Source organism: Bidens hawaiensis, unplaced genomic scaffold (assembly GCF_021521415.1).
Source record: "Bidens hawaiensis isolate Kalapana, Puna unplaced genomic scaffold, B.hawaiensis_p1.1 tig00033817_1, whole genome shotgun sequence".
In the NCBI taxonomy this organism is placed as follows: Eukaryota; Viridiplantae; Streptophyta; class Magnoliopsida; order Asterales; family Asteraceae; genus Bidens; species Bidens hawaiensis.
The window spans coordinates 65,578-77,925 of record NW_027495807.1 but is presented as its reverse complement, the minus strand read 5'-3'; the positions used below and the strand labels follow the sequence as shown (position 1 = coordinate 77,925).

The 12,348-nt window shown below is 33.3% G+C and overlaps 1 protein-coding gene across 1 annotated transcript; it reads left to right on the top strand.

Annotated features, from left to right (window-relative positions):
- Positions 1–4,427: 4,427 nt before the first annotated feature.
- On the top strand, positions 4,428–11,792 carry LOC143585327 (ent-copalyl diphosphate synthase 1-like). Its single transcript, XM_077067140.1, has 14 exons — positions 4,428–4,760; positions 5,550–5,612; positions 6,437–6,522; positions 6,621–6,927; positions 7,449–7,632; positions 7,736–7,950; positions 8,087–8,320; positions 8,768–8,994; positions 9,129–9,244; positions 9,755–9,853; positions 10,250–10,498; positions 10,919–11,030; positions 11,130–11,321; positions 11,428–11,792. Exons 1-14 carry the CDS (start codon positions 4,667–4,669, stop codon positions 11,650–11,652), a joined length of 2,403 nt encoding a protein of 800 aa, XP_076923255.1. The 5' UTR covers positions 4,428–4,666; the 3' UTR covers positions 11,653–11,792.
- Positions 11,793–12,348: the final 556 nt, after the last annotated feature.

Sequence of the window (12,348 nt, the reverse complement as noted above, 5' to 3'; positions counted from 1 at the left end):
CATAGTGTAAACTCTTGTATTAAATAATAATAATAATAATAATAATAATAATAATTGCCGTTCAAAAAAAAATAATAAGTGTTTTGAAAACCGGCCCGGCCCGACCGATCAGACCGGGACCCGGTACCTATACCGGGTCGGTATATTTGGGCCGTTTTGAAAAACCCGTCCGGATTTGCGGGTGGACGGTTGGCTCGGCGGTTGTACCGGTAAAACCAATTTTTCACTAAATTCAAAATGAAATGTGCATGCCGGAATTCGAATTTGAGACATTTCGGAGATAGAAACTTTAATAATTACTCATGAGCCAACCAACTATGCTTCATTAATGTCTCCATTAATCAAACATATATCATATATATTTAAAAAACAATGTATAAAACATTGATAAACATTAAAGTTTATTATTATTATTATTATTATTATTATTATTAATTTTTTATATGTATATGAAATATATATATATATGTATGTATGTATGTATGTATGTATGTATGTAAATATATATTTAAATTATTTATGACGTCATCCGGGTCAAACACCGGTCCACCCTCCCAGGTCAGTCCGACCTTTGACCCAGTAAGGCGTTCGGGTCAACGTCCGGCCCAGGTCTGAAAACATTGATAATAATAATAACTAAATAAGATTCCTTTATTTGATTCCATGCGTATAACACCACGATTTCCTGCTAACTTTAGAGACTCTCGAAGTCGTGTGCACTAGGGGTGCTCTTCGGGTTTGTTTTTCGGGTTTCGGGTTTTTCGGGTTTCAAAGTTTTAAATCTTGACTCAAAACCCAACCCAAATCTCCCATGGGTTTTTCGGGTTTGGGTTTTTTCGGGTTGAGTTAATCGGGTTTCATGTATCCTAGAAAAAAAACACAAAACCACAAATTTTTTAAAAACTATAATGCTAAAATTAAAACAAAATATTATTCTTTGCTTATAACACATATAATCAAATAATAAATTAACCTAACTTGATAAAACAATTCGAAATAATAGTAAAACTAACTCGAACCATAATCGTATTCAAGCGGACGTAAATTGGTTGTTCGATTATGGTTGCTATTAGTAATAAATGGAATTAATAAATTGGTTGTTCGATTATGGTTGCTATTAGTAATAAACGGAATTCATAAATTATTAATAAGCAATCGATCCATAATAGTTAGAATGACAACAGTCGATTAGAGCCAGATTCTGATTACTTTAATGACTAACACTTAGCCTAATACATAAAAATATATTTAATTTCAAAATTAAAAGTTTATTCGGGTTGACTCAAATCTTCTAAATCAAACCCGAGAGCCAACCCGAATTACTTCGGTTCGGGTTCGGGTTTGTCTTTTCTCGGGTTCAGGTTCTTTGACTCGGGTTAGTTCGGATACGGGTACGGGTTTTTTCAGGTTGGGTTTCGTTAGGATAAAAATGACAGCACTAGTGTGAATATAACCTCAAAAGTCAAAAAACTTAACTTCATTAGTATGTACTCGACCACATGAGTTTGAACGTGTTTAATAATGTCTTATTTTATATTTGTTATGCTTATAAATATAGAGTTTTCTATTAACTAGTATTTTTCACTTATATGCTTGTCTACCTACCCCTAACTTTAATATACTAAAATGCCGTAGTGTAAATTATTGTATTAAATAATATGATTACTTTATAAAATAATAACCAGCTTTAAAAATTGTTTTAATTAGATTACTGATAAAAACTTTTGTTTCAATCAGGTTATTGAACTTTTATTTTTGTTCCAATCCTAGATATTTTACCTGGGTAGTAGGTAATATAGGTTTTTTTTCTAATTTTTTAATATTTTTACTTTGCATATAATTACTTTTAAAGGCTGCGAAAATTATTAAAAATGCGAAATATAATTTTAAAATTCCGAAAATTTACAAAAAAAAAGTCAAAAAATTGCAATATATTGCAAAAATTGAAAAAACAATGCAAAAATGTTCAAATTTTTTTTTTTAAAAAAATTGCAATAAATTACAATCCTTATAGTTATATTGTTAACATGTGGCAAATGGGTTGGGTTGGGTCGAAACGGGTCATAGGTCGAAACGGGTAAGGGTCGAAACGGTTATGGTTGAAACGGGTCACTTAAAAAAGGATTGTTTTGGTTCGGGTCGGAACGGGATAGGGTCAACGGGTTCAGATTAGAACGGGTCAAGGTCGGAACGTGTCAAAACAGGTTTCAGGTCAGTTTTTTTTACCAACAAATCAACGCGTTTTCAACACGTTACAGCTCGTTTTAACAACAAAAGCTCGATTAAGTGATTTTTCAGTTCGTTTCAGCACTTAACAGCTCATTTAAGCGACCTTTCAGTTCGTTTCAGCACCTAACAGCTCGTTTAAGCGAAATTTCAGTTCGTTTAAGCACTTAACAGCTCATTTAAGCGACTTTTCAATTCGTTTCAGCACCTAACAGGTCGTTTAAGCGATTTTTCAGTTCGTTTCAACACCTAACAGTTCGTCAAAGCGATTTTTCAGTTCGTTTAAGCACTTAACAGCTCATTTAAGCCATTTTTCAGTTCGTTTCAGCATCTAACAGCTTGTTTAAGAGATTTTTCAGTTCATTTCATCACTTAACAGCTCGTTTAAGCGATTTTTCAGTTCATTTCAGCATCCAACAGCTCGTTTAAGCGATTTTTCAGTTCTTTTCAGCAACGAATAGCTCGTTTAAGGACTTTTCAGTTCATTTCAGAACTTAACAGCTCATTTAAGCGATTTTTCAGTTTGTTTAAGCACCTAACAGCTCGTTTAAGCGATTTTTCAGTTCGTTTCAGCACTTAACAGACCGTTTAAGCGATTTTTCAGTTTGTTTCAACACCTAACAACTCGTTTAAGCGATTTTTCAGTTCGTATCAGTACCTAAAAGCTCATTTAAATGATTTTTCAGTTCGTTTAAGCGTTTTTCAATTCGTTTAAGCACGTTTTGACCAAAATGGGTTGTTTTGGTTCGGGTTGAAACGGGTTAGGGTCAACAGGTTCGGGTCAGAACGGGTCCGGGTCGGAACGGGTTCAGGTAGGAAATGTTAAAACGGGTTTCAGGTCGTTTTTTTTGTTTTTATGTTTGTTGAACGAGGACAACGGACGAACCGTTTTAGTTTTTTTTTACTTTTTTTGTTTTTGTTTTATATTTTGAATTATGGTTAGAATGACAACAGTCGATTAGAGCCAGATTCTGATAATTTTAGTGACTAACACTTAGCTTATTATACATAAAAATATATTTAATTTTAAAACTAAAAGTTTATTCGGGTTTTTCGGGTTGAATCAAATCTTCTAAATCAAACCCGCGAACCAACCCGAAGTGTAAAGCGATCGGTGTTAGAGCCATTAGTAATCAAAAAGGGTATGGACGTAAGAAAATTGTTCGAAAAAATGATTTGACGATGAAGAAAGATGATCAAAGATTAGAGAAGAAAGTAGGGGTGTGCAAGAAACCGAAAAAACCGTTTCAAAACCGAAAAAACCAAAAAATCCAAACCGTAAAACCGAAACCGAAACAAAAACCGACGGTTTGGTTTTATGTTTTTGTAAAAACCGAACTAACGGTTCGGTTTTGGTTTTCCATGTAATAAAAACCAAAAAACCGAACCGAACCGAACCGAATTCCTAAATTTTTATTTTTTATTATAAGTAATTTATAAGAATTTAATAAATATGTAACTCAAATATTTTTGGTCAAATGTACAATAGTATATTAGTTAACAACGAATAAAATTATTTATACTTAAATTCATTATTTTTGTCAACTTTTTTTTTCGGCCTAAAACTTTTAAGCTTAAATTGCAAAACCGAAAAACACCGAAACCGAACCAAAACCAAAATGAAAACCGAAAAAACCGTAACCGAAAAAACCGAAACCGAACGGTTTCAAAAAATTCAAAAACCGAAGTTTTGGTTTTCGGTTCGGTTTTAACCCAAAACCGCACCGAACCGCATCACACACACCCCTAGAAGAAAGTGAGATTGAGTGGGTTCATAAAATATTTTACAGGGTTTTCTTTTCATTTTAATTTTTTTTATGCAAATATAAAATTAAGTATATAGTTAAATTATTAGAGCATTCCCAACCCATTCCCCATAATTATGTGAGGGGAATTAGTAAATTATAGGGTGGATTTTAAATGGTTGTGAGTGTAGGGTGAAGAGAGAAATGTAGTGATTTTTTGTAAATTTGTGGAAACAAAGTTTGTCCCTATTTATTTTTTAATATTTGTTGAATTGGTTGTGAGTAGAGGAGAGAGAAAACTGTAATGATAAAAGTATAAAATGTATTATTTAATAATATAAAAAAGAAATGTAGTGTTTTGTAGTGTAGTTATAGGGATAAGGATGGGAGACGGGCTATGAATGCTCTTACTCCATATACATTTCACTGTTAATAAATAAAAATACACCTCACATATACAATTAATTATAAGAAAACAACAATGATTCCATTTTCATATTCTGAGCATCACTTGGGACCTGGATATTGTCTTCTTGCCTCATCCAGTCACTCTCTAGCCAAAGTATATATGATTACAATTATATTATGAAAGCTAAGTGACATTAATGTGAAGGCTTATAAATTGCCCCCCTAGGGTGACACAACTTCAATTCATTATACCTCATCCAAAACCAAATCTCTCTAGTTCATTATCCATGAAGATTGGAGTCATCATCTCTCCTACCACCACCTTCCACCACCGCGCTTCTCCGCCAATCGCTTCTTATCATTGTCTCCCTCCCTCCACTAGTATCTCTCTCTCTCTCTCTCTCTCTCTCTCTCTATTTTGATCATTGCTTCTTGTATTAGATTAATGCATGTTTGTATGTGACATACATATGAATGAATGTTGATAGAAACGAATTTCCTAACATATGTGTGTCTGTGTGTATGTATGTACGTACGTATATGTGTATGTATGTATTTATGTATGTATGTGTGTGTGAGAGAGAGATCCAAATTATAAGATCTTTCGTGTATAATCTTGCATAATCCCAAATGTTTTCAGTACGTTCTGATACGTAAACCAAACAAGACAATGCAAGCAAAGGTTTATAGATTTAATATATGTATCCGTGTATACATAGACATACAGACATACGTATGTATGTATGTATGTATGTATGTACGTACGTACGTAAACCAAACACGACAATGCAAGCAAAGGTTTATAGATTTAAATATATGTATCCGTGTATACATAGACATATGTACGTATGTATGTGTGTGTATTTGTTATGATTTAAAATTATAAGTTTTTTATGAAAAAGAAGAAACAAGGCAAGATGGACAAAGTAGCATAAGTTATGACAAAAAATAAAACAACTTTAAAATCCTTATCCTTATGAAGATCTCTATGCGCATGTGTTGGACTCCACTGTTGAAATGAAGCAGAAAAATACAAGATTTATAATCATCATTATAACTTTATTCCTATCTACATTGATATCAACCACTTAATGTTATTGTTGTCAACTTACCATACGTAATTTAAATCAATCAATCTCTAATTATTGCCGTGTTTCTGTTACATTACAGGAAGTGCATTTCTTAGAAACACCGGGTTCCAGTGTAACGCGGTATCAAAGTCTCGTACACAAGGTATATAATTGTATACACACGTTTAATACAGAACCAAGTTTAAGTAGACGTCATCAAAAAATGGATTTATACTTGTTTATATTTTTTTTTATTTTTTCTAATGTAGTATTAAAAATATTTATGTAAGAGTTTATTTTTATCTTTGGTATTATTAGATTTCTAATGTAGTATTAAAAATATTTATGTATGAGTTTATTTTTATCTTTGGTATTATTAGAAACAAACTTCATTCTATGATTACTAATAGTAAGATTCCAACAAATGTGTTTTTGTCATTTATATACTAGGGTTTTTTTTTTTTCCGAGCGGTGACTTTCACAGTTAAGCTACTGCGCGAACACGTCGCGCCCCACCACCCCACTCAGGCCAACTATGTTGACATGATCGGGATCCACGCTGGCATCCGAGTTTGGCTTGGCGTTCCCGGTAAAACCCAGTTGGCTCACCCCGCCCGAAGTCACGACAAGTTTTAATGCTATGGTAAAATCCGGTCGAAATCAGAATTTGAACCCTGGACATCCGGGTTATCCATCACGTTTCCTGCCATTGGGGCAAGCCCCGATGGTTAATCATTTATATACTAGTTATTTGTATTACTTGACTAGTTATTTGTATTACTTGACATGTGTGTTGATTTAATAATTTAAATATTTATATTTTCTGATCGTCTATTATCATGACATTTAATATAAGGGTTCAATTCCTGTACAGTGTAACATTTAGTCGTTCAATTTTTTTTTTCACATTTCTCGTAATAATTAATATATAACCGGTTATTAAATATTCACTGGTTATTGCATGTGTTCCTGTGTGGGTTGGTGTAGAGTACTTTGATGTACTTGAAAAGAATGATGTGCCTTTTATCAACTGGGACGATGACAACGTTGAGGACCACTTCGATACAACTAAGGTTGCAATTTGTTTCTACTTTTATGTTCTTACATTTGATATCTACTAACATTTGTTTTTTACTTTGTTTTGTCTTAATCTTCATTCCTATGTAAAAAGATTTTGTACCCGAGTGATGATGTTAAGCGGTTTGTTGACATCATTAAATCGATGTTTGGTTCTATGAATGATGGAGAAATTAACGTGTCAGCTTATGATACGGCTTGGGTTGCACTCGTGCAAGATGTTAATGGTGGTGGTTGCCCGCAATTTCCATCAAGTTTGGAGTGGATCGCGAACAATCAACTGCCCGATGGGTCTTGGGGGGACCGCGTATTGTTTTTTGCTCATGATAGGATTATTAATACGTTGGCTTGTGTTATCGCGCTAACTTGTTGGAATGTTCATCCCAATAAATGTGAAAAAGGTAACATTATAAAACATATTTGTACTCTTTCCCTTTACAAACATTTATATAAAGTCTTACATTTTGACATTATCACTACTTTTTAATTTATTTTTCGTAATCAAATTATGTTTTTATACCAAATCAAATTATGTCTAAAATTTAATTAACTTAATAAACAAATATTTGTTGGTAAATAATTTATATAAATTAAATTAGTGTATAAATAGAAATAAAAATTCTGTAAAAAGTATAAGTTAATGTTCCAAAACTAAAACATTACACTAAAATTAATTCTAATTATATAAATGCTATGTAAAAGTCAAAGAGATAGTCTAAATCTTTGTTACAGTTCAATAGTTATTTACTTATTTAACGACATTTATCTTTATTTTGTACATCTTTTAATATTTTTAGTTATTAATTTGTACATGACAAATAAAAATTTTGGTGGTGTTTTGTCACTAAAAGGAGATGTCATGTCACCCTTTAAGTCGTCGCTATGTTGACGTTGTGTCACTAAAAACTGATGGTTGCAACAGGAATCAAATTTCTTAAAGATAACATAAGTAAACTTGAAGACGAGAATGCGGAACATATGCCAATTGGCTTCGAAGTAGCGTTTCCTTCGCTTATAGACATAGCAAGGAAGCTAAATATCGAAGTCCCTGAGGATACTTCAGCCTTAAAAGAAATTTATGCACGACGAAACCTAAAGCTCAAAAAGTAAGCATTTTTACACGCCTTTTTTTTTAAAAGCAACTTATGGTAGCGAATTAGGTTGCTTTCATAGGACACTCGACATGAACATTTTTTTTTTGACGAATAGGATACCGATGGAAATATTGCATAAAGTACCGACAACTTTACTTCATAGTTTGGAAGGAATGTCGAATTTGGAGTGGGAAAAACTTTTGAAATTGCAATGTAAAGATGGGTCATTTCTCTTTTCTCCATCATCAACTGCTTTTGCACTTATGCAAACAAAAGATAAAAAGTGTCTTCAATATCTTACAAATATTGTTACCAAATTCAACGGTGGAGGTATGTTTTAATGATGGTTTATGGGACAAACTCTTTTGTTGTTCTTAAAAAAGAAATGTTTCTAATAATGGAATTTATGATTTTTTTTATTTTTTATTTTTTTTATTTTTTATTTTTGGGTTTTGATCATTTGTAGTTCCTAATGTCTACCCGGTGGATCTTTTCGAGCATATTTGGGTAGTGGATCGCCTTCAACGACTAGGGATATCTCGCTATTTTGAGTCAGAGATCACGGATTGCGTTAAGTACATTCATGAGTATTGGACAAAGGATGGGATTTGTTGGGCGAAAAACTCGAATGTACAAGATATTGATGATACCGCGATGGGCTTTAAGATATTAAGAATGCATGGTTATGAAATTACTTCAGGTTGGTTTCTTGATTTAGTATGTCACTACAAATAAGATTACTTTTACACAAGGAACTATCCGTCGGTAAAAATACCAAGCGTCATAATTTGTCGGTGAAAGTATGTAGGAAAATCGGGCTTCACCAATGAATTTTACTGACAGATCATCAATGAACATTAACGGGTTGCTAACGAATATGATCACTAACGTCGTTTTTAAAAACTAATTTTTCTTTTTTGATATTTTATTCGTTGGTGATCACTGAATGATCACCGGACGTTTAAAATTTATTTTTCTTTCCTTTTAATTGGATTTTTGTTAGTGATTACCAACGGATTACCAATGACCTTAAAATTTCGTTTTTTCTAACAAATTTTGCCATCGGCGAAGTTCTGTTTACTAGTAGTGCATTAAAAAGTATCTTTAGGGATGATGAACTCAACATAAATGTGCTCTTTTGTGACAGATGTATTTCGACAATTTGAGAAAGACGGTAAATTTGTATGCTTTGTTGGCCAGTCAACACAAGCTGTTACCGGGATGTTCAACTTGTATAGGGCTTCTCAAGTGCTCTTCCCCGGAGAGACGATTCTTGAAGATGCCAAGAAATTTTCATACAATTATTTGAAGGAAAAACAATCGGTAAATGAGCTTGTTGATAAATGGATCATTGCCAAAGACTTGCCTGGTGAGGTATGCAAATAGTACTTCAAAAGGAAAAAAGAAAATTAGCGACGAATGTGTCGAGAAATTGTCACAAAAGACTATTTGTGACGTGTATTTATACAAATTTAGTTATGCTAACTCAATGGAATGTAAATCAACAGGTTGGATACGCGCTTAATATGCCATGGTATGCAAGCTTACCGCGACTCGAGACAAGATGTTACTTAGAACAGTACGGGGGCGAGGACGATGTTTGGATCGGAAAAACCTTATACAGGTAATTCTACGAGTTTGTGTAACTACACATAAAACTTAATGAAACTAATATGTATAATACATAAAAATGAAAAACTGTCGTGTAACAATTTGTATCCACGTTAGTGAACAAAGGTAAATATGACCTACATGTCTGCAAAGCTTCAAAAAGCAAAAGTATCCCCTCTCTTTCATGTCAGTCCGCCCGAATGAAATTTCATCATCTCGCTCTCAATTTTAACAGACGTCACTTTGTTTCTTCGCTCCCTATTTACCCTATCTCACAATAATACTTGTTTTCCTATTTACCCTATCTCACAATAATGTTTAGTTTTTTAATACTTTGAAAATCTAAGCTTTCACATTTTAATGTTTGAAATGATTTAAATAATTAAGTTTTAATACATTTAAGTTTAAACATAAAAAAAACGGTTTAAACATGCCGTATTCAGGTTATACGATTTTTAGTGTGTGTGTTAGAGTTACATAGATAGATATACGAGTCATGTTTATGTTGAATAATTCAATGCAGGATGGGGAACGTGAGCAATAACACGTACCTTGAAATGGCTAAATTGGACTATAACAATTGTCTAGCTGTGCATCAGCTCGAATGGAACACGATTCAACAGTAAGTTGGCTATTTTTGTCACATAATCGATCCGGTTGAGTACTATAGGTCTTTGGTTGTACTATTTTCTAAAGGATAAAAAAAACTTTTATAACCTTTTTAAAATCTAGTTTAATGATTCATTTACTATATCAGACTTCATATTTTGTTTATTTTATATTTTAAATTGCGTGATCTGTTAATATTACAAATTCACCAAAAGATAACGTAATTCCATATTAGTTATATATATATTTTTATTATTATTATTATTATCAAACATTTGTTTTTTAAACCAGTCCGGCCAATGAACCAATAAGAGTGTTGGTTTGATGACTAATCTGGTTGAAAGTAGTGCTTATATAAAAACTTCAAGGTTTAGACGAATGGAACCTAATTGGCTTTGTATGTATGCAGATGGTATATGGATTCTAGTATTGAACAGTTTGGGACTAACAATATCACAGGCCTTTTAGTCGCTTATTACCTGGCTGCTGCCAGCATATTCGAGCCTGAAAAATCCAAAGAGCGAATTGCGTGGGCTAAAACCATGATATTAATGGATACCATCTCCTCATTTTTTGATTCGTCACATCTATCAAAAGAGGATAGAACGGCTTTTGTTGATGCATTTAGAAACGAATTCTCTTTCAGAAAACATTCCAAGTACGTTTTTCATTCTAGTGCTTTTTCAAAATTGTGACCCGAGCATGTGGTTAGTTTCGTTCGGTGGGTTGGGGGGGGGGGGGGTCGGATGGTTGAACCGGTGACCAAGTTTGTGATCACACAAGGTTTGGATTTAAAAAAAAGTTTTAGAAGTTTATAATTTGTATTATTATAATCGAAGATATCCTATATATTTTTTATAATTTATTTGAACATTTTAAATTACTTTTAATCTCATTGATTTTAAGTCCGATCTGACTAGTGAATCAGTAAGTCGGCCGGTTTGATGACCGATTACTAAGCATCTGTTTTTCTTCTTAAAAGAGTTTCTTGTCAAGTTTGTGTCGTAAAACTTTTAGCGACTAATATATTCTGTTGTCGAATAGTTTTCAATAGTATTTGCTTTGTTTGGTTGCTCAGAAATGAACCATGGCACGAAGTTATGGTTGCACTTCTTAAAACACTACATACGTTTGCTTTGGACGCACTTATGGCTCACAGTCAAGACATCCATCCGCAACTCCACCATGCCGTAAGCGCAACATAACCCTTATGGTTCCGTTTTTGCGACAACACACATAGTCGCTAGTATCACTTACATTCGTGTTTTTTTTTTTTCGTTTTATATTAGTGGGAAACATGGTTAACGAGGTGGGAAGATGGAGTAGAAGTGACCGGAGAAGCGGAATTGATTATACAAATGATAAACTTGACTGCTGGCCGGAGGCTATCGAAAGAGTTGTCAACTCATCCTCAATACCGACAGCTCTCAAGTGTCACTAATAACATTTGTCATGAATTATCTAACTTACAGAACTCCAAGGTAAACTTTTTTTTTTGACTAATTTAAGTGTCATTAAATATTTTCACATATTTAGTTTTTTATGAGGTGGCTTGTCGTTCTAAAAAAATTACTTTTTATCGTGTAGGAGAAGCATATGGTGAGTGACAACGGGATTATAAGTTACACAACGATGGACTTGAAAATGCAAAAACTTGTGCAACTTGTATTTCGCGACTCACCCGATGGCCTTGACCGGGATCTGAAGCAGATGTTCCTAACCGTCGCAAAAACATTCTACTACAAGGCGTATTGTGATCATAAGACGATAAATATGCATATCTCCAAAGTGTTATTCGAGATTGTAATTTAAAAGCATTGGTAAATCTCATATTTGTTAGTATATCAAAAGAAACAATGTTAATAAATAATATTAGGAGATTTAAACTACAATGCTATTAATTTGAGATTATCAATTAGTTCAATTTTGTTGTATTTTAGTCGCAAATCCCTCTAATCTGTTTTGTCACCATTATTATAACCATTTGCGGCGGGCTGTTTGCAACAACCACCATGTTGCAACTGGCCACCCGTTTATGACCGAATTTCGGTCTCCTTGTTTGTGACCGACAACCGCCCTATTTTGTGACCCGCTTGCAATTTGCAGCTGCTCTAGTTTGAGACCTCATTGTGTCCACCTAGTTTGTGACCCGCTTGCAATTTGCAACATACTTCCAACTATGTTGCGACTGCTAATTAGTTTATGCTTAAACTAATTTCTTTCTGGTTTTTGCGGCCGAAATTGAATAATCACAATTTTTGCGGCTGCTTTGAGACCAAAATAGGTACGAACGTGCGACTGTTTTGCGACCGAATTAGTCGCTAAATTTTACCACTGGCAAGTTCGGTCCTGACTGAGTAAACTAAAGAAGATAAAATCATCTAACAAATATATATGACTTTTATGTCTAAATTTTTTCATTTTTAAATTTTAGTTTAATAAAAGCCGTAAAGTTATATTTTATTGGGACAAGTGGTTAAAAACCCTCTCATCTTAATGTAAGTTATT